Source organism: Carya illinoinensis, chromosome 4 (genome assembly GCF_018687715.1).
Source record: "Carya illinoinensis cultivar Pawnee chromosome 4, C.illinoinensisPawnee_v1, whole genome shotgun sequence".
Lineage (NCBI taxonomy): Eukaryota > Viridiplantae > Streptophyta > Magnoliopsida > Fagales > Juglandaceae > Carya > Carya illinoinensis.
In genome coordinates this window covers 8,802,080-8,828,405 of record NC_056755.1, presented here as the reverse complement: position 1 = coordinate 8,828,405, position 26,326 = coordinate 8,802,080, and the positions used below count along the sequence as shown (strand labels likewise).

At 37.5% G+C, this 26,326-nt stretch overlaps 1 protein-coding gene across 2 annotated transcripts; it reads left to right on the top strand.

The window, feature by feature from the left end:
• The first annotated feature begins 374 nt into the window (after positions 1-374).
• On the top strand, positions 375-25,918 carry LOC122307130 (protein CHROMATIN REMODELING 24). Of its 2 annotated transcripts, none has more exons than XM_043119791.1 (23): positions 375-660; positions 775-828; positions 927-1,019; positions 1,141-2,216; positions 2,303-2,433; positions 2,555-2,609; positions 2,953-3,078; positions 4,018-4,125; positions 4,264-4,319; positions 4,393-4,483; positions 15,134-15,271; positions 15,372-15,449; positions 17,077-17,286; positions 17,371-17,442; positions 19,012-19,092; positions 19,173-19,291; positions 20,168-20,279; positions 20,633-20,701; positions 20,808-20,902; positions 22,944-23,072; positions 24,326-24,388; positions 24,502-24,637; positions 25,528-25,918. In XM_043119791.1, the coding sequence occupies exons 1-23, from the start codon at positions 564-566 to the stop codon at positions 25,687-25,689; spliced, it is 3,351 nt and encodes a 1,116-aa protein (XP_042975725.1). In that variant the 5' UTR covers positions 375-563; the 3' UTR covers positions 25,690-25,918. The 2 variants fall into 2 exon arrangements, with proteins under 2 accessions (XP_042975725.1, XP_042975724.1); XM_043119790.1 differs by having other exon boundaries at positions 376-660; positions 924-1,019.
• The last annotated feature ends 408 nt before the right edge of the window (positions 25,919-26,326 follow it).

The following is a 26,326-nucleotide window of genomic DNA, read 5'->3' as shown; positions in this document are numbered from 1 at the left end:
TTAAATTGTTTTCTTAAAAAACATATATCCATATAATCTTACGTATAACCGTAGAGTGTGCAAATATTGCATGTACAGTCACTTTAAAAAGGTAGAATTTATTATAAAAAAATGAGTTGTGCTATAGTTATAAAATGATTACATAAAAGTAATACCACAAATTGATATTCTATCATTTTTGTTTTATAATAAAAATAATTTTATAATATGACAGACTACATCAATTTATAAGATTAATTTTGTATAATTATTTTGTAGTTAAAATATTTCTCTTAAAAAATTAATTAATCATGTTTAAAAAAAATTATACTACTGAAAATATTTCTATATGAACAAAAAAAAAAAAAAAAAAAAAAAAAAAAAAAAAACCAAACCCTCTCTCCTCGTGCCCGACTACTCCGGCCAATCCAAAATTGAATATCCGACACAGAGCGGGAAACAATCGAAAGTCCCAAAGGGAGCTTGAGAAAAGATGGGAAACCCAGCGTTCTCCTTTTTCCTCTATATATAACTTTAATGAGCTCTGATTCGATACAGTGAAAAAGGAGAGAGCCCTTTCTTTGATGGCGGATAAGAAGAGCAAGAAGATGCCACTGAGCCTCAACGACCGTCATTATCGCCTCCTTCAAGACTTCTCCGCTCCTCCTAAACCCTCCTCTCGTACCGCCTCATTTCCACCTCACTCTATCGTTTTTTTTTTTTTTCCCATGAAAGTTAATATTTGGTTGTTAGTTTTGAGCTTTTGAACTAATTTTTGAATGTCGTATCTCACAGACGATGATGATATTCCCCAATTCTCAGGGATCACCGATTTCGATTCTCCTCTTGGTACTATTCTATATCTCCGTCTCTATCTCTCTCTCAATAACTTTTTGCTTCTTAAAAAAATTTCAATTGTAACATTTTGCACTGATGTATCCCAGAAGAAGGAGAAGCGAAGCCCTTGAAGGTCCACGATAACAGCTGCGACGATGAGAGTATTCCCCAATTTTCTGGGATCACTGATTATTTTCCTCCCGGTATTCCCCTCCTCTCTCTATCTATCGATCTTGCAAGCCATCTATATGCTTAAATGTATGCTATTTTTATTTATTTTTTGTCTGAATTGTATGATAAATTTCTTTTTGGACGAGTTTCCAGAGAAAGAAAAGCTCACTAAGGTTAAGATCGAAGGTAGGCGGCGTTTGTGTAAAGTTTCAACTGAAGATGGCAATGGCAGTGGTAATGAAGTGGCGCTTGATGAGCCAAGGTTTAACGATTTCACTGATTTTGATTCGCCGCCACTCAAAGATGTGGGCGAAGGAGTCGGTGAAAATAGGGGTGGAAATGAGATTAGGGATATTCTCAATGATTTGAGCGCTAAGTTTGATATTCTGTCCATTGAGAAGAAGCGGTTTCCAAAGAGGATTGAACCAGTTGGGGATGGTTTAAATATAATGAAAGAGAAAGAAATGAGTGAAGAGAAGAAACTTGATTTGCCCGAATATGCAAGTGCAGGGTCGTCTTTTTCACTTGCATCTGACACATCCGACTCCTCGCCAGATGCAATCAAGGTTTCTGGAGATGAGATTGAGAATGCTGCAATAGAGCATGAGGAGCAAAGTCATTTTGGAAACGTTACCGATTGTAATAAGGTACATGGAGTGAAGAAAAATTATGAAAAGCCACATAGATATGAACCTGGAAGTGTGGGTGGGGAATTAATGTCCAGGGGGCATCCTTTTGTGACTGAAATTGAAGAGAACGGACTTAAAAATATGGGTGATAGTTTTGAGGATGGGGTACATGGAATGAAGAAACATGGTGGAGTAATGAAAGATGATCGTCAACCTCGAAGGATGGATAAGAAGTTAGTGCATGTGCAACAATCATTTGTGTCTAAAGTTGAAGAAAATGGTGATGAAGAGGATGATTGTGTTGTTTTGAGTGGTAACGAAATGGTTAACATGGTGAAGGGGCATGGGGAGAAGTTCAAGGATGAGTCTGATGATTCAGATGGTGTTGAAGTGTTGGGTGATTGTACAGATGATTCTGGCTTGGAGAAGGACGGTTCTATTAAATTGAGTGGTCTAAAATCTACATACAAGTTGCCTAGTAAGATTGCCAAAATGTTGTATCCGCATCAGCGTGATGGGTTAAGGTGGCTATGGTCTCTGCATTGTCAGGGTAAGGGTGGAATATTAGGGGATGACATGGGTCTGGGGAAGACAATGCAGGTAATGAAATTGGATATGTTTTACCTGATTTTTTTTTATTCTCTATTTTTATCCAAAATTTGATGGTGGTTTGTTTTTGCTTGCAGATTTGTGGCTTCTTAGCTGGATTATTTCAATCACGTTTGATTAAGAGGGCCATGGTTGTGGCCCCCAAAACGCTGATCCCCCATTGGATCAAAGAATTATCAGCTGTGGGTCTCTCTGAGAAAATAAGAGAGTAAGGCTGCTTGTCTTTTATTATTTCAACATTTCCTTGTATTCTTTCATATGATGAAACCACTTATTTATTTTTGATAATGGTAAAAAGTATTGCAATCATCAACTTTTTTTCTGTGTAGGTACTACGGGACTTGTGCAAAAGCTCGACAGTATGAGCTCCAGTATATACTTCAGGTATTAGATGTACTTTTAACACCTATAATGTCTGCTTTGGAATATAAGACATTCAATGGAAAAATAGATGCTAAGCATGCAACTCTATTTGTGCTTCAGATTGAACTTGAAACTTGGAGGTTGGATTAATTCATGTAATTCAGGAGTATGTTAATTTGATTCACATAGCCTTCCTAAGTTCAGATTTAAAATAAATACTTAACTAGGAAATTCTAGATCTGTCACACCTTCCATGAAATGTTTACTCTGTGCTATGGGATTCTGGTGTTCTCCTATTGATTTGCTAATTGATGGGTAACTTGATAAGATTCTAAACTTTCTTGCATTTGTTGTATTCTTGCAGGATAGAGGTGTTCTTCTCACAACTTATGATATTGTACGGAACAATTCAAAATCTTTGCGGGGGGACTACTATGATGACGAGGGAAGTGAAGATAGTGTTACTTGGGATTATATGATACTTGATGAGGTATTTAGTTACTTCTAGTTGTTTCCAACTATAGGATATTATTCTTTTCCCGTGATTTCTATTTGTAGGGACTGTAAATTTGTTAGAATGCATGATCAATGTGCTCTTAGGCATTATATTTTACACCCCCTCCCTACTTTATCTGTACTGATATATATAACTGCATGTACTTGTTTATATGTTTTTAACTAGTGTCTTCTATAGAAAAATATGCATATGTGGCTATTTAAATTTCTTTAACCCAAAGTGAAAACCTTTTACGAGTACCTTGAGTTGCAGTATGCATTAAGTGATTGCAGGGAGATATTTGAATTGGCTGTGTGGATTTTAGAGGAACTTGGTAGAAATAACTAGTAAGTTAATTTGCTCCAGAGGTTTTCAAGTCTGTAAAGAATCATACATTTGGAAATTTGAGAAAATTTTTATTGCTTTATTTTGCATGTTTGAGTGAGGCTAAGCGGGGATGGATTCTTTTGGTGTCTTTCGAATGAGAAGAACGGCCATTTGTTTCAAAGATAGAGAACTCTCGTTGGGAGGGATTGGAGAATTTTTCTTCCATATGTTATTACGGAGAATTTTTCTTCCATATGTTATTACTTTGGGCATCGGCTATTGTATTGGATGGGATCTGTTTTCATGATTTCTATGTTGCCTTTTATAGTTCTTAACTTGTAATTAGGTGTTTTCTCTTGTATATTTCTTGTGTACTTGGGTTATACCTAATTATGTGGTTTAATAAATTTCTTTTTACCTATCAAATTTTTTTCTCACTGTGCAGAATGATCCTGTTCTGCTCCATTACCAATCCTATAATTACTTTTTATACTCATAACTTTATGCCTTCATAACTACTCATTTTACCATTGCATTTGTACAAGAGTTGCTTCCATTTGACCCCGTGGACATTGCTTTATCTGATTAACCTATTTACAAGTCCAGGGACATCTTGTAAAGAATCCTAGTACACAGAGAGCCAAAAGTTTGCTTGAGATACCAAGTGCTCATCGTATTATTATCAGCGGCACACCACTACAAAATAATCTAAAGGTATCTTGTAAGCCATTCATGGTGTAATACTTTGGTTTCTTTTTGTAAATATAATCCATCATCTCAATGTTATTATAGGACATTTCCATCAGATTTAGATGTGATCTTATCTAGTTTTTTTTATATCTTTTGAAATAGGAGCTGTGGGCGTTATTCAACTTCTGTTGTCCTGAACTACTAGGTGACAAGCAATGGTAATAACCTCTTGTTACAATCTATGTTGATAAATTTGTTCTTCTTGTGGCATGACAGTGTGGAGTTTCTCAGGTTCAAGGAAAAATATGAGTATGCAATTCTACGTGGAAATGAAAAAAAGGCTTCTGATAGGGAAAAGCGTATTGGCTCTGCAGCTGCAAAGGTAATGATATGTTCAGTGGTTATAACATTCTCTAAGCTTCTTGGCCCATTGCTTCTGGTAGACAGGATTATGGAGGTTTTACATTTTTTTTTTTAAGAGGACGGTACTCCAATTTTATTGATTATTCCCGCTTATAGCGGATGAATACCTTGTATATATAGTGAAACTTGGGGGTTACAAAGAGAGAGATAAAGGCCCAAACCCAAGTTCCGTAAAAGAAATAAACACCTTATATAGATATTACAAGAACATAAGAAAAACCTATAAAGTTTAATGCCTAGTAGTAGGAAGACTTGCACGAGCTAGAGAATAGGGCAATCATATATTTAGGGAGTTGAAATAAAGATGAAAAACAACCCCTAGGGGTTGGATCAAGTGGTAAAGGCCTTGAGCTTGGGGGTATGCTTCTCCCAGGTCTAAGGTTCAAATCCCCTTGGGTGTAAATAATTTCTAGGGGCAATCAGATTGGGGGTTTTTTTCCTTAAAGTATCAGAGGTGCACTTGCGGGAAACTCTTTACCGAGGGCTTGTGCACTCCTGAGATTAGTCAGAATGTTGTTCCTGAACACCTGCTGCCAATAATAATAAAAAAAAAGAAATAAAGATGAAAAACTTACCATATGAATCATAGCACCATAATTTGTTAGACTGTCGGCTAGCGTGTTACCTTCTCTATAGATATGATTAATACTGAAGAGAAAATCATTCTTGAAATGTAAAATGTCATCCCAAATAGTTGAGTAATACTAGGGGGGAGATGAGCCTTGAGTGAGCCAATTAACCACAATGAGAGAGTTAGTCTCAATAATCAGATCAGTGATGCTCAACTCATAACACAAAGTTAAACCAACTCTTAAGGCATACAGTTCTGCAAAAGTGTTAGTACCAACACCTAAAAAATAAGAGAAACCAACAATGATAGAACAATTATTGGGATGTAATGCTGTGCAGGTAAGAACTCACCTGAAACTCTCTCTCTCTAGTTTTTCTCTCCGTACACTTTCTTCTTGATGATGGTTAGCTGGCAGTCACTTTGCTTGCGTTAGTTAGGGTGGTTAGCGACAGTTCTCACGACAGTGGTGTTGGTTTTCAGTGAACATTATGTATTATTGTAAGGAGTTAGTTATAGATTCTAAATGTTTCACTCTGGTTAAGGAGGGGGGCAGAGTGGTGATAACGGAAAGGACATGGAAGATGATGGCCAAGGTAGTCCTGGGACCTTCAGCAGTAAAATGGTTGGCTAAGGCCATGGATGGGTGCACAAAGGAAGATAAAAACGATTTTTACACCACCATAAGGGAAGGCAGTAGTAGCTTTATTGCTCAACGGTGTTCAAATGCGAGAGGCCGATATCTGGCAGTGGTGGAATATGGAGCTGGAGGGAAGAGGAAGTTCATCTTTGTCCCTGAAGAAGTGGGGTATGGTTGGAGTAAGATGGGGGAGGCACTGTGGGAGCTCTGCGATGAAAAGAGGAAGGATGGTAGGCTGATGGGGAAGTTATCCAATGCAAAACCACAGTCTTACAGGGAGGCTTTGATGGTGGTGCAGCCGCAGGTGGCTCGGTCTGAAGGTGGGGGTAGGTTCATACCAGTTGGGGAGGCTATGGGACAGCTCCATGTCAGAGAGCCATGCTCTGTTTAGGGGCAGTTGGGCAACAGACAAGTAGGAGATGTGACTGACGAGGAGACGCTGAAACTCCTTTGGGAAGCCAAGTCACAGATAAGTGAATTGCAGTTGAAAATAGAGCATTTAATAAGGAAGGAATGGGGGCGGGCCTATAATGGATCGGGTATGGGCCGGGAAGGGGAGGAAAAGGGGGCCTGCAAAGAGAGGCCTGTGGTTGAGGCCTTACCCAACAAAGGGAAGGAACCGGGACCTTCTCATGGGCTGAAACCAAAGGCTTGGAGGACCCGAAATAGGCAGTTGGACCCTGCGACGTCGGAACCCAAGAACCCGACGATGACCCAGGCCCAGGGGGAGTAGATGTCAACGGCGAAGCCTTCCCCGGTGGCACAGACTATGCCGGCGACGGCAGAGGCACAGATTTTGCCTTCAAGAATGGAGGAAAACATCGAGATTCAGCCTCCGATGGCTTTTTTTCCAGATTTTATCGCACAGAACCAACCGAAATTATATGGGGAGATGTTTTCATCCCAAGTCGAGGTCCCTGGTGTAGTTAATAATCATCTGGATTCATTTTCAGAGTTTGGGACGGAAAGTCTTCAGGAGCCCGTGAAGCTCAATGTAGAAAACAGTGTTTCGGGAGCATCCTTACCTGTTGTAAACACACAGAACCCATCGACCAGACAAGTAGAGGTATTGGGGTCTGTTAACAGTGATCTGGAGTTAGTCCCGGACTCTCAAGAAGAAAATCACCTCTCGGATGGGTTGGAGATAATGGAGACAGTGCTGGAATGGGAAGATACAAATCAGTTTGAGGGGTATGGGGTAGGGGGTAGGGAATCCGATTCCGTTAGACTGTTTGTTACCCAATGAAGGTGAGATGTCGGACTGGGTGTTTAAAAAGGTAAGGGATATTCAACACATTGTGGGTATGAAGTGTGTGGGGTATGAAGAACAATTTATGGCTCTTCTCACAGCCATCGAGGTGGGTCACTCGCATTCTAAGAATAAGGGAGCTAAGAAAAGTAGGGAGCTCAAGAGACGGGATTGGTCTTTGAAAGAGGGAAGTTCAAGGCGTGAAATGGCTAAAGGGAAGGGTACGTGTTTTTCTTTATGAAGCCAAAAATTGTGTCTTGGAACGTTCGGGGGTTGAACGAGAGTAATAAGCGAGCGAGAATAAAAAACTTGCTTCGAGATTGGCGGGCGGATATTGTTTGTTTACAAGAAACCAAGTTGAAATTGGTGAATAGAAAAATAGTGAGAAGTGTTTGGCATTGTCCGTATGTAGATTGGGTGTGTCTGGCCTCGAATGGGGCTTCGGGTGGTATTCTTGTGATGTGGGACAAAAGGGTAGTGGTGAAGATGGAGGAGTTCATTGGGGATTACTCGGTGGCATGTTCTTTTGAGATGGTAGAAGATAATTTTTTGTGGACTTTTGCAGGAACTTATGGACTGAATGTAGACAATAGCAGACATCTTTTATGGGAAGAACTTGCTGGTGTACACAGCTGGTGGAACCTGCCTATGTGCATAGGTGGGGATTTTAACATTATAAGGTTCCCTAGTGAAAGATCCGGTGACAGCCGTCTACGACCAGCCATGACAGAATTTTCCGACTTCATTTTTGACTTGAATATGGTGGATCTCCCACTCATGGGGGGTCGTTTTACTTGGTCTAATAGTCAGATGTGGTCCAGGCTGGATAGATTTTTAATATCGCCGGAGTGGGAATGCCATTATCCGGAGGTATGTCAGAGGAGATTACCGCGCCTATGTTCAGACCATTTTCCAATTTTGTTGGATGGAGGAGGCATTCATAGTGGGCGTAGTTATTTCAAATTTGAAAACATGTGGCTGAAAAGTGAGGGCTTTGTGGATAGGGTAAGGAATTGGTGGTCTTCTTATCAGTTTAATGGTACGCCCTCTCATATTCTTGCAGGCAAACTTAAGGCGCTTAAGGAGGACTTAAAACTTTGGAACACACAAAGTTTTGGAGATGTAGGGGAACAAAAGAAATATAAGATGGAGGAGTTACAGGTTCTAGAAAGGCTTAATGAAGATAGATTGCTTACCGCAGAGGAAGTTTCTAGAAAGGCAATGTTGACTGCCGATCTGGAAAGGGTATTATCACTAGAAGAGATCTCTTGGAGACAGAAGTCAAGAGCTTTGTGGCTGAAAGAGGGAGACCGAAATACAAAATTCTTCCATAGAGTGGCAAATTCTCATAGGAGGATTAATACCATTGAAATGCTGAAAATCAATGGTAGAGATTGTATGGAGATTCCTGTGATCAAGGAACACGTGCTGAATTTTTTTGAACAGCTTTTTAAAGAAAGAGAGGGATGGAGGCCAAAAGTGGATGGACTTGAATTTGATTTGATTGAGCCACAGACCGCATCATGGTTGGAAAGAGCTTTTGAGGAAGAGGAGGTGTATGAAGTGATCAGACAAATGGGGAAAGATAAAGCACCAGGACCAGACGGATTTTTGATGGGTTTCTTCCAAACTTGTTGGGAGGTGGTAAAACAGGATATTTTGAAAGTCTTTCAGGAACTATTCTTGTTTGGGAAATTTAAGAAAAGCCTGAATGCGACTTTTATCGCCTTAATCCCGAAGAAGACCGAGGCTTCGGAAGTGAAGGACTTTAGGCCTGTTAGTCTCATTAATGGGATTTATAAAATTATCTCAAAGGTGCTAGCAAACAGGTTGGGTGTAGCCATCGGCAAGATAATTTCAAAGCCACAAAATGCCTTTGTCAGGGGTCGTCAAATTCTAGATTCGGTCTTAATAGCCAATGAATGTCTGGATAGTAGATTAAAGTCTGGTATCGCAGGGATTATTTGTAAACTAGACATGGAAAAGGCATATGACCACGTAAATTGGGACTTCCTCATCTATCTATTGAAGAGGTGTGGCTTTGGGGAACGTTGGTGTAGGTGGATTAGATGGTGTATCTCAACGGCAAAATTTTCAGTTTTGATCAATGGCAGTCCAGAAGGTTTCTTTAACAGTTCGAGGGGGTTAAGACAGGGAGATCCCTTATCCCCTTTTCTATTTGTCATTGTCATGGAGGCTCTGAGTAGGATGCTAATGGCGTTAGTTACTAATGGACTGCTGGCTGGATTTTCAGTGGGTGATCGGAACAGGGGCCAAATCTCGATATCCCACTTGCTTTTTGCAGATGACACTCTAATCTTCTGTGAGGCTGAACAAGAACAACTTAGGACTCTGAAAGCACTTCTGTTATGCTTCGAAGCAGCGTCAGGTTTGAGAGTGAATTTTGATAAATCAGAGTTAGTTCCTGTTGGGAATGTCAGTAGCACGAGTCAGTTGGCTAGTACTTTGGGCTGTAAGGTCGCTGCTCTCCCTATGACCTATCTGGGACTACCGTTGGGGGCTGTTTCAATCTGGGATCCAGTGATTGAGAAGATAGAGCGAAGATTGGCTGGGTGGAAGATATTGTATTTGTCGAAAGGAGGACGGGTGACCCTGATAAAGAGTACTCTTTCTAACTTACCTACTTACTTTCTATCTCTTTTCCCTATTCCAGTTTCCGTGGCAGCACGGATAGAAAGATTGTACCGTGATTTCCTTTGGAGTGGGATGGGAGAAGAATTCAAGTTTCATTTAATCAGTTGGGATAAGGTATGCAGACCAATTTCTTCAGGTGGGTTGGGGATAAAGAACTTAAGAAAATTCAATCGAGCATTGCTCGGGAAGTGGCTATGGAGATACAATAGGGAACCGGAAGCATTGTGGAAATTAGTAGTTGAGAGCAAACATGGCAGCTTATGGGGGGGATGGTGTACTAGAGAGGGGCCTGGGCCTAATGGGGTGGGGATTTGGAAGCATATAAGAAGAGGGTGGGGGGTGTTTGCCAACCATACGAAACTTTTGGTGGGGGAGGGCACACGCATAAAATTTTGGAGAGATATCTGGTGTGGGGAAGAGGCTTTGAAGGATTCCTTCCCGTTGGTTTTCCGAGTGGCTTGTGATCCAGATGCTTCGGTGGCGGAACTTCTGGTTCGTTCAGGGGACCAAGTCCATTGGAACATCAATTTCTGTAGAACAGCACAGGATTGGGAAGTAAATAGCTTCACGGAGTTCTTCAGCCTAGTGTACTCTATGAAGATGAATGGAAGACATGAAGATACGCTATGGTGGAAACCGGTGGGTAAGGGTATTTTCTCGGTCCGTTCATTTTATAAGGCCCTTACAACTTTTCCATCTCCTCCTTTCCCATGGAAAAGCTTGTGGAGGAATAAGGCGCCTTCAAAGTCACTTTTCTTCACCTGGACAGCAGCGTTGGGAAAGATCTTGACTACTAATAACTTGCGAAAGCGTCGGATCATCATCACAGATTGGTGTTGTATGTGTAAGAAAACTGACGAGACAGTGAACCATCTCCTACTACATTGTGAGATTGCTAGAGTTTTGTGGTGTGAGGTGTTCAGCCGAGTAGGGTTAAGTTGGGTAATGCCGGAGTCAGTGGTAGAATTATTGGCCAGTTGGGCGATGCCGGGGGGTGATTCACGAATCAAAGCGGTGTGGAAGATGGTCCCTATCTGTATTATGTGGTGTATCTGGCAAGAGCGCAATGAGAGAACATTCGAAGATAAGGAGCGGACAAACGAGGAGCTTCGTTCTATTTTTTTCAGTACTTTGTTTCTGTGGACTCTAGCTATAGACTTTAATGGTCTAAATGTACATGAGTTCCTTGCAACCTCTATAGCGATCTAGATAGGTCTTATCTCTTGTATACCTTCTTGTGTACTTGGGCTATGCCTATTATAATTAATACTACCGTTTTACTTATCAAAAAAAATTATTGGGATTTAAAACACCACCACAACCAGCAGGTCTAGGATTACCTTCTGAGGCATTGTCAACTTCAGCTTAAGAATGCCCAAGGGAGGTGGAATCCATTTGACCAAGATAGCTCTTTTAGCCCTAATAGTGATCCAAGAGATATGCAAAAAATTGAGAACCTCAATATTTATGTTAGGCATAATATCTTTAGGCTTAAGCAAATGGTCTAGGTCTCGGAGTCACTTCTTAATCTTACCAATAATGGTAATGGCAGTAGAATTAAGACCGTCAAATCTAGCTCTATTACGAGCTAGCCATAATTTCCAAAAGAGAAGAGATGGTAATAAGCGAGCAAGTAAATTGAATTGGTCAGAACCCTTAAAAGAAGACCACCAATGAATAGCAGTGTTTTTCCAACAGTTAGAGTCTAGAAGAAAATGGCCAAAAATAGAAGAGAAATAAAACCAAAAGCTCTTTGCAAGGGATCGGTCCAAAAAAATATGGTTAGCATATTCAATAAAGCCCTCAGAACAGCAAGAGCATTTAGAAGCCATGTGAATCCCGCAATGTTGAACTTTGTCATTGAGGGGAATTCCATTATGCCACAGTTTCCAGACGAAGACTGAAATTTTGGTGGGAGGACCTGGTTTCAAATAAAACTCAAGGCATTGATAGGAGAGGAGTGGTCCCAAAAAAGGTTCCAAGCAGAATTGGAAGAAAAATTACCATCATGAGAGTGTTTTTAAACTCTAATATCAGGACCATGTTTAAGAGTGATAGGGAAGTGATTAGCTTAATGAAGCAGATTGGTATCACCCAAATTAGAGAGGATAGGTATTTTCCATCCAATTAATGAGCAAACATCTTTTAGTTGAAGTTGAGAATTGTTGACATGGAAACCATTATGAGCTAAGGAATCAGTTCCTGTCCAGTTATTATACCTGGAATTTATAGCACCTTCCCTAATTTTCCATTGACTTTCTTGGTGAATGACGGGGAGGTAACGACATATAACTTTCGAAAAGCTGAAATGATAAGATTTAGCCTTTATAGTGTCAAGCATGGGAGCGTTTCTCATGTATTTGTGATGAAGAATATCAATCCAAGACAAAATTGAAGTAAATGCCAAGCAAGCTTACAATGAAGGGTTTTGAGGACATCATGTGAGTTTCTGATACCCAAGCCTCCTTCAAGGATAGGGCGGAAATTTGATGCCAAGAAATCCTTTTTATTTTTTATTTTTTGTATGACCCTTGGACTCAAGGGCTTTTTTGGGTGGATTGAGGACATTATGAATAGGGATGGAGGTAAGGACATATTTGATCAAAGTAAGCTTGCCTCCCATGGATAATAAACGACCTTTCCACCCCGCTATTTTCTTCTGGATTTTGTTGAAGATAGAGTCGAAAGCAGATATAGGGAGTTTTTTATAAGAGAGAGGAGCACCAAGATAAACAATGGGAAATTTACCCTCATTAAAACCTGTGACATCTTTAATGATATTCTTCCTAGTGTTTGGGGCATTCTTATGCAGTAGGAACGCACTTTTAAAGTGATTAATCTTTTGCCTTGAGATATTCTCAAATTGAGAAATGAAATCAATAAGAGTTTGGAGGCTCTTCTTGGATCCATTAATGAAAACTAAGAGATCATTGGCAAAGAGGATGTTAGTGATAGATTGGCAGCCACGAGGTATTGTATAAGGAGTAGTATGCCCGTCAATCATTAGCTGATGGAGACCTCTACTTAACAGCTCTTCACTAAGAATAAAGAGAAAAGGGGATAAAGGGTTTCCTTGTTTAAGCCCTCTACTAGCTGTGAAATAGTGATGGCATGAGTACCATTAAGGCAAATGGAAAAAGTAGACTTAGAGAAACAAGCTTGAAATCGAGAGACAACACTTGAGTTAAAACCAAACGTTGACAAAATAAGGGCAAGATACCCAATTGACTCTTATCTAAAGCTTTGGCCATGTCAACTTTAAGCAAGGCATTATTAGCACGAGTATTTTTAGCCAAGCTATGAGTCAATTCTTAAGCCGCAATACTATTAGTGATGATCCTTCCTTCAACAAAAGCGCCCTGATGCTCAGAGGTAATCGTGGGCATGATAGTAGCAAGGTGAGAAGCCATGATCTTGGAGATGATTTTATAAGAGACTTGACATAAACTGATTGGCCTAAATTTAGAGAGTGGTAGGCTTATCAGTTTTTGGAATTAAAGTGATGAAAGTGTGCTTGTAAGGGGGAAAAGACCCCCCTTGGAAAAAGTCAATCACTGCCTCTAGAAGATCCTTGCAAATAATAGACCAACATGCAATGTAGAAAGAAAAGGAGAAACCATCAGGACCTGGAGCAAGGTCCATAGCACTACTTCAATAGTTGGACTTTTAAGCAAAAAATCATTGTCGTCAGTAGACACAAGATTGGGGATATGATTAAGCAAAGGGGTAGCCTCCTGAACAGGTTCAACAGTTAATTGAGTATGAAAAAAATCAACAACCAAATCATGAATGATATTATGATCAGAAGTAGAAGTGTCATCAGGTAGAGTGAGAGAAACAATGCTAGATTTTCTCCTTTTGTGAGCAACAATCTGATGGAAGAATTTAGTATTTTTGTCGCCCTCTAACAACCAATGTATTCTAGATTTTTGTTTAAGAAAATCTCTTCTTGAATGAGCTTGTCATCATAATCTTTTTCTAATTTTGAAGAGCGGAATGATCAGAGTCAAGATTGGAATGTTGTAAAGTAATCTCAGCAGCTTGAATATTGTCCCTCAATGAAGCAAGGGTTTGTTCGTGTTCACTTGAATGGATTTTTACTGCATTATGATAGACACCACATCGATTTGGATATGTTTGTCTATTGTTCTTTTGGTCCCCTCTAACCAGCGAAATTGGACTCTACTGATGTCTAAAAAATCATGCATGTGAATGGTTCCTAGTTTTCATGTAACAATAAAATAAAATAGCTGTTGCTGATACTAATTACTGATTAATATGATGCCATGAGATAATGTTACCAGAAATGGAAATTCTTTTGATCTCTTCCCCAAACTTTCCTTCTTGGGGACCTTTGAAACATCTAGTAAGGAAGAATCATTCTTATGTGTTATAGCTCCAGATGTACCTTTTCCCGAAAGCAAATAAAGAAAAAAAGGGGTTTCTAAACCAAAAATAAAATAAAAAATGACGGGTTCAGAGGCTCTCGATGGAAGCTGTTCTAACTTCTAACGAAAGCAGGGTTGACTTTGTTGCATTATAAAAGCAAGTTTTTCTACCAAACTTACAGGTAGGATGAAGGAGAACACGCTGATATTAGAAAGCAATGAGTGACTTTGTTTATACTAGTTTTTTTTTCCTGACAAGTAAGAAGGTTTTTATTAATAAGTGCAGTGGTACAACCCAAGTACACAGGTAGTATACATGAAAGACACTACTGTAGTCTCTATAAGGTCATCCTATAAGAACCAACCGGGTTTTTGTTTTATTGCTTTTGGATTTCTCTTATTATAACAATGTTGACTATACAATTTGCATTAGCCTATTGATGAACTGTGAAGTTATACCTAGAAAATTCCTAGACTTATATAATAGTTTGACAAAGGTTTCTAGTCTCTGTAGCAACAGGTATGAATTTCAGAATTAAGTATTTGCAGTTTCTTGGAATTTTCACTTGTGAAACTTGGTGAAATGGCCATATTCTATCTGTATATGAAAGTTGAGAATTTTTACACCTTGAAATTTTCTTAGTTTTTTCTTTAACATACGAGTTATGGCAAAGGCTTGTGGCCTGATTGGCATAACCCCCATCCTCCAAAATGGAGGTCTAGAGTTTGAAACACCACCCCCCCCCCCCCCCCCCCCCCCCCCCCAAAAAAAAAAAAATGTATAAAAAAAAAACTTATGTTGAGGTTTCCAGTGAGGTTTTGAAGTAATGCATTTCAGTGTAGCCAAGAATGGCTTGTGATGAGATCACATATTGGAAGCTGTTTAATATATTGATTTGAAAAGAAAGGGAAAAAAAATGGGTCAGTGTCATTTCCTGTCTTTGATAATTGTGGTATACTTTATATTCTAAGCGCCCTATGCATATGCACCTTGTGTCTCATAAGTTCACGTATCTTCTTTTTAATTGCTTTCTCACTAGTAACCGTTTACTTTGTTTCTTAAATGTGTGACTAGGGCAATGATGGGCTGTTGATGCTTTTTTTAACAGGACCTAAGAGAACGTATTCAACCTTATTTTTTGCGTCGCTTGAAGAGCGAGGTATTTAGTGAAGATAACACCAAAACAACTGCCAAACTTTCTAAGAAGAATGAGGTTATCGTGTGGCTAAGATTAACCAGTTGCCAGGTCTGATCCTTATCTTTTCAGTCTACAGTTCAGTTCATCTCCCATTGTTGTTTCACTTAAGTTGTTAAGCTGACTCATTGTTTTCACTTATATGGTGTAGAGACAACTTTATGAAGCTTTTTTGAAGAGTGAGCTGGTTCTTTCAGCTTTTGATGGCTCGCCACTGGCTGCACTTACAGTACTTTTTACAATCCTTTTGCTCCTGCTGTTTTCTTTTTGTTGAGTAATTATATATTTTTTTAATATCTGGTGATGATCCATTTTTCTCTAGTTCAGTTAAAATGTGGGATTCTTCAAAGTCTGAAACTACAGTTTATTGTTCTGTCTTTACTTTGCTTTCAGATGAATGTTGATCTCTTAGTCGTCAATATGTATGATTAAAATTAAAAATTACCTTAGTTACAATTCATGACTAAGTGGTAGTAACACGAATTTGGAAACAATTCCGAATCTGCTCCTTAAAATGCACTGAGTGAGGTTTCAATGACGCGTAAAAGTCTTGAACTTATCTTGGTATGTATTTTGGTTTTTTCAAGTGCACGAAAAGAATACACGATCTCTTTGTATAATAACATGATTTAGCTTCTTCCATGCTTGCATTGAGTCTTTTCTGTTTTTGTTTTTGATATTTAATTTGGGGGATGGGGAGGTGGGGTTGGGTGTGTTATATTTTGCTAGCTTTGATAATCATGACTGATTCTCAAGGGTGAAGACTATTCCTGAGTTTTACATCTTTCAATATGGTACAAAACAATGAAGTATTGGATGCTGAATTCTATCTCCTTTATGTTCTTGACAGCCGATTATACTGTAGAACAAAAATGAAAAAGGTGCAGGATAATCGAGTGAAAATAGAACCAATAATCTTTTTGGAATTAACTTTTTAGGTAGCTATGATTTGATTTTGATGTATTAGCTCGTCATGTGACTTCCTTCTTGATGTTGGAAAATTCTGACTATGCTGGGGCAAAATAGGTTCAATGATTGAATACATTGGATCATAGCACTGATAAGATGCAGTCAAGATCACTGAAATAAAAGTTTAGGTCTTGACCCCATAGGGGCAATGAATTTTGAGAATGAATCAAACTGGGTTCAGGACCATGAAACTTTTCTAGTTGGAAAATAAGTGAACAAAATTCTTAAATTATTGAGTGCATAAAAATGTCTTATTTTGATGCACATATGCTAATGGACTATTTTGGCTTCAGCCTTTTAATTTAATTTAATTTTGTTTCCATGGATTACATTTTCAATATCAGCATCACTGATTGTTGTTAGTCATGCGGCATCAGAGTTGGGTCAACTTATCCAGATATCAAAACTGTTACAGATGACTAAATTTAATTTAGCAGCAAATCGCTTTCCACTGAAAGTGCCCTTATTTCCTCTTCTTTTTCAATCCCATTTTTTAAGATCACCACATCTTGTTCAAGAGGAAAAAATCTCGTCAAGTTTTTTTGGCAGAAGGATTCACTTTGTCAAAATACCTATTCTCAGCATCCAGCACCCAAATGCTGTATTTAATATTTCATGTTTAAGACCTATATAAACGTTGCCAAAGGTTTTGAAGACTAGGGTCAGTAGGCATAATTATGAATTTCCTATTTTTCAATATCTTCTTGTTCAAGCCTTGCATCTTTTTTTTTCCTTCTCTATGCCCTTACCACTTGAGCTGATGTACAGATGCGGAATTAGTACCTGTCCATGCTATGCTGCCCTTTAACACCACGAAATTAGAAAATTGATGTTTAGGTTGTTATTTTTTCGACAAGATAATAATCAAATATATTCATTTGAAACAGATTCTGAAAAAAATATGTGATCATCCACTTCTCTTGACTAAGAGAGCTGCTGAAGATGTACTGGAAGGGATGGAGTCGATCTTAAAACCAGAGGATGTCAATATGGCTGAGAAATTGGCCATGCACATTGCTGATGTTGCTGAGACCAAGGACTTGGAAGAGAACCATGATAATGTCTCGTGCAAAATAGTCTTTATAATGTCATTATTGGTGAGGGATGCTGCACATTAATAGTTAATGCGCTGTATGTTTAAGTCTATCACTCAATATAAATTGTTCATTGCTTTATCACAGGATAACTTGATACCCGAGGGGCATAGTGTTCTTATCTTTTCTCAAACTCGTAAGATGCTTAATCTTATTCAGGTTGGTTAGTCTTAACTCTGCTTTCCTTTTAAAGTAAGTCTGAAATGCTCAACACTGTTTTGTTTATATGTTTATTACTGTATTATTTTAGTGAATATGGATATTCTTGATGCATTAACCTGAATTATTATGTGAATACTGTTGTCATTATTATTATATCAAGTTTCTTAAAGACGGGCATTTTTATACAGAAAGAAAAACAACAAAGCCCACTTTCTTGGAGTGGATGACAATGGTGGGTGTCTAGGTGTGAATCATGCAATGCAATAAAATAAAAGACCTCAGTTGTAAAGACTCCCACCTTACTTTTACTTAAAAGTTCTTGAAAAGCAATATTTGAAATTACATGTTTTGGTGTGAAATTCCTCTTCTTCATGTTCTCAATCTCTATGATTTATTTCATCAGTTTGGAGGCACAAATCTGCATTCATACACAATGTAATTGTATAATCTTGAAATTACAATGTATGCTAGGTTTTACCCTGCTTGTATCGCTAAATATATGGTAATTACCATGTGTTGGATATTTGCTTCAATCTGAGCCAGAGAGAATATATCTTGAACACCCTACCCCCCCCCCCCCCCCCCCCCCCCCACACACACACACAACACACACATGGAGCAAGAGAAAAAAGGAAATCTAAAATTATTTGTTGGTATTGATCATCACATGCCTTTTGATTAATTCAATAGCCTATTATTTCTGTCAGTTTAGATTGACTCAATATTCTCCGTTGTGTGCGTGTGTCTCTGTGTATTTATGTCAATCTGTACATGGTTATTTGGCAAAACATGTTTTGACACTGGAGACAACTCTGAAGGCATCTTGTTAGGGTGTCGGAGTTTGGCTAAGATTCCAATACTCATAGTTTATCCTTAGATTTGATATCAAACTTTAAGGTCTATGCTCTCAAAGATCCCAATTGGGAAGCTCAATTAACACTTTATAAGGTACATTGATATTCCTGGTTGTATACTAGTCTTAGAATGAAAGATTTCTATTTGAATATCATATGTGTATTTCTACTGCATTATGCTTGGGACAAATACTATTATAACTACATCTTGATTGAGTAGAACTTAGAACGGTCCTTTAAAGTTTGTAATACACTGATTTAATGTTGTAAATGTCTTCCATGGAAATCCATATCTGACCGTCACCCGGGATGCATGTTTTCACAATGTTGAAATATTATTGGTCGAGTGTTTAGAGACTTTGTTCTTGTTCATTTAAATGAGAATTTTCAGTTGCCTTTTTTCCGATCGAACATTATGAAAATATGATGATCGAGCGTATTTGGATTTGGGCAAGCTTTGGTGTTCCTTTTAGCAATGGATAAAATTTAGATAAGAACTTGAATGATGAGTTAAGGTTGTAAGAGTTAATGTTTGTACAACGTCTGCTTGTTTTCCCTTCTTCAATTCACAATGAATAACTTGATCTTGAGCTATCATTTGTTCCATTTGGTTTTTCTGATACTTGGGGTTGCATGTTCCCTTATTGACTTGGAACTCACTGTTATATGATGCTTTTGCGTTGGTTAACTTATTGGTGACCTGTTTTCGTAGGATTCAATAATATCCAAAGGATACAAATTTCTACGCATTGATGGTACCACAAAAGCTGGTGACAGACTAAGAATTGTTAATGTAAGTTCTGTACATAATCACCATGGTAAGAATTATGCATTTAAAATTATCTCACGATTTTCTTCTTCATCTATTGTTAGGATTTTCAAGAAGGTGTAGGGGCTCCCATATTTCTCTTGACATCTCAAGTTGGTGGTCTAGGCCTTACACTAACCAGAGCAGACCGCGTGATTGTAGTTGATCCTGCTTGGAATCCCAGGTGCTACTCTCTAAAGCTGGGTTTTCTTTTCCAAGATTAGACTTTGACAAACAAATCATTTTTATACCGTACACAATAAAAACTTGTAGAATTTAACAAATCCTTGAGATAATTTCCTCTTGTGGTAAATGTCATGCGGGCTACTTTTTTATGTCCTTCTCTTATTCTTATTTTTGCCACAAAGCTATTCCATTTTTAAATAAACAAGAAAATAAGCAAATAGTTATCCCATGTGCAGACATGCATGACTCTGTTACTGCTTTCTTTTGTTTGATATTTGAATAATGCATATCAGTATCATTGTGCACCTGTAAATGCAATTTTTCTAGATGATTCTTGCTTTACATCTTATTTCATTGCTTATCATGTTACCCTGCAATTCAATGCACTCTTAGCATGTACCAGCAGATATGTTTTGTTCCTATGGAATTTAATCTGAAGTCTCTAATCTTGGTAACTTGATCTTGTGTATGGTTGGTAATTGCAAAATGGAGTGCAGTGAAGAATGCCTGCAAGAGGGGGGGGGGGGGGGGGGGGGGGGAGAGAGAGAGAGAGAGAGAGGTTGTAGTGTTTGTGGAAACAGAGGTCAAGGCAGTCATTGAGGGGTTAATTATATGTAGTTGGGGTACTGCAGGAAGGTTTTGTAATCCTGAGAGCCAAGAACTTCAAGGAACATTTTTCTGGAGTGGTTATTTGTATCCTGCGGAATATGGTTTCGTAATTATCCATATTTTGCTTATCTTTCTTGCTCTAGTTTTTTAAAGGTCTTGAATAACTTTTTTTGCTAAGCTTCCCAGGGAAGCTAATGGACTTACCTGTGTATCAAGGTTTGTTAAACTGCGGATAACTTTTTGTTTTTGTTTTTCTTTTTTGCAGTACGGATAACCAAAGTGTTGACCGTGCATATCGAATAGGGCAAATGAAGGATGTCATTGTATACAGATTAATGACCTGTGGAACTGTTGAGGAAAAGATATATAGAAAGCAGGTGAAATATATTTCCCCTATATATTCTATATGAGCTATGTGGAGGCAATATATGATAATGATGCACCATTGGGACATCTTGTTTGCTGGAGGGTTCAATACATTGCTGCGGATAGGAAAAGATTGTGCTGCCTGGGAATTTCTCGAACTCATATAAAGCTGCTTAAAGGAAATAGTTATGATAATTTAGGTCTGAATATGTTTTTTGAAAAAATTTCCATGATTCACGGTAACTGCAATAATTTGACATGAGATCTGCTTATTATCATTTCTTTTTATTGGTTGGAAGTATACTTTTTAGAATGGTATGCATTAAATGCGATTTCATATTTGACTGCTTGATGTATTGTTTAGATCTTCAAAGGAGGATTGTTTAAAACTGCAACTGAGCACAAAGAACAAATTCGGTACTTTAGCCAGCAGGTATGCACTTCGAAAGAAAATTACTGTCGCTTTACTAGAAAGATTAAAGATCCTTACCAACATAATATTTGATGCTTTACACTAAACTTATGACCATTATTCATAGGACCTTCGAGAGCTGTTCAGTATCCCAGCACAGGGGTTTGATGTCTCTGTTACCCAGCAGCAGTTACATGAAGAGCATGATTGCCAACATATAATGTACGGATTCCAGACTACTGAATCTGCGGGCATTAAAAATATTTATAGTAAACTGCTTTTATCATGCCTATTTTATTAATGATGCATGTCTTTAGGTGCATGGGTATGCTTTTATTAGTGTTTATGGTTTGTGATAAATCTGAAAATGTCATGTTTCTATCAAGCCCCATAAAATTAAAATCTTATGTTTCTTTAGATGCTAGGGAACTTTTAATCTTGGTTTAATGTTGAAGAGCAAGCATGTCTGTTTAATGAAGATTTTGTATTTTTTGAAAACTTTTTCAATTTTAATCCAAACATCTTTTAAACACCAATTTTTCCTTGGAAACATTTTTTGGTAAGTAAATTTATTCAAAGCACAAGGGGCCCAATCCAAGTACACTGGAGGTCTATAAAAGGGACACCGAACTCCTCTCAAAAACATTTTAGATTTAATCATTTGCTCAAGTTTCCAGTTAAAAAAACATAAAAATAAAAACAATTTTCATAAAGACCCAAATTGTATCTACACACTTTTATAAACCCCAATACACATCTAAGAAAAGTTTTATTTAGACAAATTTCCATTGTACATACCCACCTGCACAAAACGCAATATGAAACAATCTCAAACTTTTTGCAGGAATTCTCAAAGAATAGAGAAATTTTCTCTTACCGAACAACCTGTTTGAGTTTCACTTCAGTCAGCCTGGTTGATTTTACTTGTTGTTGAGGATCTTAAACACTGTAGACTCTATTTATCTAGAAAGAGTTTGCGATAGGGGAATGCTAACAAGTCAGTCAATTTCTTCAATAAGTTCTATTAAGAATTTTCCCTTCCCATGCTCTCTCATAGATGCTGATGGATGTGGGGGGTACCGCTGAAACTTTGAAGTTAATGTTCCTGTGTTTGTTTTTGTTACATCCTTCTACATGAAAATTTACATGTCCTGATTCCCAATACAATTTCCTCGAGGAACTAGCAAGTCGGATAACAATTTTAGTATTTGTTGTTGGTTTCACTCGTAATATTGTTTTTATAACAAGTTATATTTCCTGATATTACTGGAGTGAAAGAAATAATAGACATTTTGAGGATCAGGAAAGATCTGTAGAAGAATTTAGGGGTTTTTTATGGAAGACTTTGTTTTTGTGGGCCATGGCTTTAGAGTTCAATGGTCTCAGCTTCCATGATTTCCTTGTAACAATTTCTAGCTCTTAAAGCGGTGTATTCACATGTATACTTCCAGTGTACCTGGCTTACGTCTTCTTTACATCAATAAAAATTAACATTACTTATCAAAAAAAATATTTCCTGATATTACTATGTTTTTTGGTGCAAACCAAGTTTTCAGTGTTGTCTCATTTTATTTTAGGTAAACAACACACTTTACTTTTTGACAGTTTCAATTTAAGAACAAGAGTCATAAAGTATGTATTTCCTATTTGAACATATACCCAACCCAAATTTTATTTGTCCCTTGAAAATTGTGTCAAGTTAGTTCCCATATTTTTCAAAAAGTTTCAGCGATATCTACAGAATTGATTGAATGGTATGTTTCCAATGATGGGTACAATATCAAAGTTAAGTAACCATAGCACATCTTGGGATGTGGGTAGGGGGAAATTAGTAACCATAGCAGAGGCATGCCTTTCAGATTTTGATGAGTTTCTAGGGATCCAATTACATGTGAAATTTGTATGATGTGTGTGCATGTTCAAATGATGGGGACTCAGAAAACCGATGGTGGAAAGGTAAGTCTTAGGGTGACTGGAATTCTGGGGCCTAACAGGTTGAAGCGAACATTGTGAAGATGGTACCTATGCATAAGTGGGAGACTTTAAAGAGAGATTGAAACCTCCATGAAGTTATAAATAATTGTCTTTCTCCACACCTTTTGTTTGATAAGACTTGGGAAGGCAACACAAAACCATACCATGGTTGTTCACATACATTAATTGTGAAAATTCTGTGGTTGTTGAGCTTGATTATTTGTATAATCATCATGAGATCAACTTTGGATGTATGTTAACTGAGTAAATATTCTCCTGTTTGTTGTAGGGATGCCTATTTGAAAGCCCACATTGGTTTTTTGGAAACTCAAGGTATCGCAGGAGTTAGTCACCACAGTTTGCTCTACTCCAAGACAGCACCTGTTCAAGTTATACAGGAAGATGAGGAAGTGATTAGGTGATTCTCTTTTGGTTTCTCTCACCTTCTAGTTGATTGCCTGCTTTCTTTTTTTAATTCTTATTGCGTAGTTTTTTGGTGACTTCGTTTGGACCATTACTAGACAAAGATGAAGATAATTAATATAAAGATTTACTGCTGTAAAGTTTTGCTGCAATCATTTGGATGCCTATATTGCATGGTCCTACGATGATGTGCTAAAAGAATCATAGTTGGTTTTGCAAGTCAAATGAGTAATTAGAGAAAGGAGGAAGAATAGAAGGGAGAAGGAAAAAGTAAAAGGGAGGGAATGATAGCCAGAAGGGAGGAAACAAAAATTAAGGTCTGCTCTTACATAATATATAATTTATATTTGTTTGAATCAAAATTATATTAGTACTCAAACATTATAGAAAAATACCAATAAAACTCAACAGTTCCCCCCAAAATATGGCAATGATATCACGTGAGTCCAGTTGTTTTAAGGTTGTATAGAAACCTCTGCTTGACATTGTCTTTGACAAAACATGTGGTGCAAGTTCTCTCCTCATCTTCACATACGTTGTACAAATTAGCCTCTACAAAGTTTCTAATCGAATATTTGCCAACCATAATATGCTTGGTGCTATCTCGTTGGACTTGGGTACTAGGAACATTGATCATCACTTCAAAAAATCTCATGCGATCTTTGGAGTTATAACAAACCTTTTTTTAATTGTCTTCGGCCCCAATAATTCTCGTATTATTGGCTCTGAACTCAACCTTAGTGCTTGATCTAGCAGCAATTGAGTTCTCTTAATTACTTCATGTCATTTTATTTCCTTTTGCGTATTCCACTCACTTGTGATTGTAACTGGGAAGCAGTAATTCTTTGTCAGGAGAAGACTTCAGGTAACAAACAATTTGATAATATATATATATTTTTTTTATAAGTAACAAATAATTTGATAAATTGCTTACGAAGTTATGGCTCTCTTATTTTTTAAATGCTAAACCATCAATATTTTCAGATCCTTAATTCAGTGTTACAGTTCTCTAGATTTCAGATCTTTTGCATTCCATTTTTTGTTCCCCTATATAGATTTTCTGGGTGGTCTACATGTGTAATCAAAAGTAGGTCTGTCTGTCTGGTTGCTTCCAGAGGAAAGAAGAGAGATTAAAAATTGTGAAAGAGTTATTGCAAAAGAAAATTGTTTTATTGAAGTGTATCAAGGACTGTCTATTCTGATTTGCTTTCATTCTGACATATTTTTATTTTACTTTTGGTACCGCAGAAAAGGGCCCACATTTGTGGGATCTTCACGATCAAGTTCTTCACATGAACACATTGTTGATGGGTATGGTCTCTAAAAATCATTAAGAATCTATCATGTAATTCACATTGAATTTTGTCTTTTATCTTCTGAATATATCTGTGTCAGCGATCAAAACTTTCCTTTCCTTTTGGCAGGGCTGCGGAGTATGCTTTCAACCCAAAGGATGTAAACTTGAATAAGAAGAGTTCTTCCCCTAACAGCGTGGGTGAACCAACAGGACTTCAAATTAAAGACAAAATTAATCGTCTATCTCAAATTCTTGCAAATAAGGTATCTCTTTCTGGCTTAGGAAATAATTATGATTTTGTGAAGCCACACACAAGATTTAGAACATCTTTGGCCTCGTTTGTTGGGGATGTTTTCGAGTTTATTTCAGCTTATAAGAAACAGAAGCGGACACATATAGCCTTTTCAGAGACCAGATGGTGCTTCAGCTTGTCACCATTTTTTTTAAGCAGCTTCATATCTTTTAATCATTATTGGGTGCCTTTTGAGTAGTCCAATAATAGTTTTTAAAGGCAGCTGGAGCTTCTGGTATTTTGAAAATTTAGAGGCCTGCCAAACTAACCTAATTGGTTGATAAATGCTTCAGTCAGAGGTAATTCTGCTTCCAGGGAAGCAGGAAGATTGAAGCTTGCAAGCTGTTCATGTAAAGAGGGTTAGTTTAGAGATTACTAACAATGCTAAATATTTGGAATATCTTGTCCTTTCACTCGTAAGTTTTTATACATGGCCTAGAATACTAACCTTTATTATTTTTACATTTAAAAGTTAAATCTTTGCAAAACTCTTAGGTCAATGATTTGGATTAAGGTTGAATTGGCCAAACTTACTACTGAGCAGAATACAAATTACAGTCCGCGTGACATACCTCGGGGGGACAAGCTCCCTCTAAGTTAAAAACTAAAAATTGAGAACTACTTATAAGGGAAAAAAAGGTAACACCGCTGAGAACTTAACTGACAAATCTTGACCATAGCTATCCAACAAACATTGTGGGTCTTTTGAATTTAGTTAGGGATCATATTAAACTATAAAAGGTGAGTCTTTTTTGAGTGATATGATATATTCTTGATTAGAAGTAATTTGCTCAGATTTTTCTTTTATTTTTTCCTTTTACTGTTGGGTCAACTATAGGGTTATTCTCTTTTGTTTTTTAGGCCATGGTTGCCAGGTTACCAGATAAGGGAGAAAAGTTACGGAAGCAGATTGCTGAACTAAATTCAGAGCTCTATAAAATTAGTGAAGCAGAAAGAACTGAAAACAAGGTCATCGATTTGGATGATTTAAGTGGGGAATTTCAAGCAGTTTTGAATGTATAGATGAGAATTGCTGTTTAAACAAATGGAAACTTCTGAAAGGAAGTAGTCATACGGTATTTTGTGGGATCGAGTGAGATCAAAGCTTGTGTTTTGTATCCGGAATACTTGCATAATGAAGAGGTCACTATCCATTGACCATATGTGCACATGATTTACAGCCTCCAAGTGTTGAATTGAATGCTGTTAGAATCTTTTTTTTGGCTTCAATATTGCAATGCGTTTGTCATTACCTTGTGAATGAGAACTGTTTGTATAGTTTTGATCATTACCACAATTGCTGTTTGATATGGAACTGATGAATTGTTTAAATCTGACTCTACTAATTGATCAGATTCGAGCACTAAGATTTTTGTTAAACAGGAGGGAGACAGAAGTAGGAATTTTTATCCATTATCTCCGTATTATACATCATATTTATTATTATTATTATTATCAAATATGTGATATATGAATGATGAGTAGAAAATTTTAATTAGGTTAAGAATAATAAAATAATAAAAATTAAAAAATTTTAAAAAATATGATATAATGTGTGAAGATGATGAGGAATAAAGTTCTCAAATTCTAAATATTCCAATTTGTGGATTTCTGGACAAAATGCGGATATCCGTATTTAAAACTTAATGATACTGACCTT

Bases quoted from the DNA above. Each gene is read 5' to 3' on its own strand.
- LOC122307130 (XM_043119790.1), top strand. From the start codon at position 564: ATGGCGGATAAGAAGAGCAAGAAGATGCCACTGAGCCTCAACGACCGT. The intron at 15,272-15,371 runs GTCTGATCCTTA...TATATGGTGTAG, and splicing joins TAAGATTAACCAGTTGCCAG to AGACAACTTTATGAAGCTTT. The intron at 24,638-25,527 runs GTATCTCTTTCT...TTTGTTTTTTAG, and splicing joins CTCAAATTCTTGCAAATAAG to GCCATGGTTGCCAGGTTACC.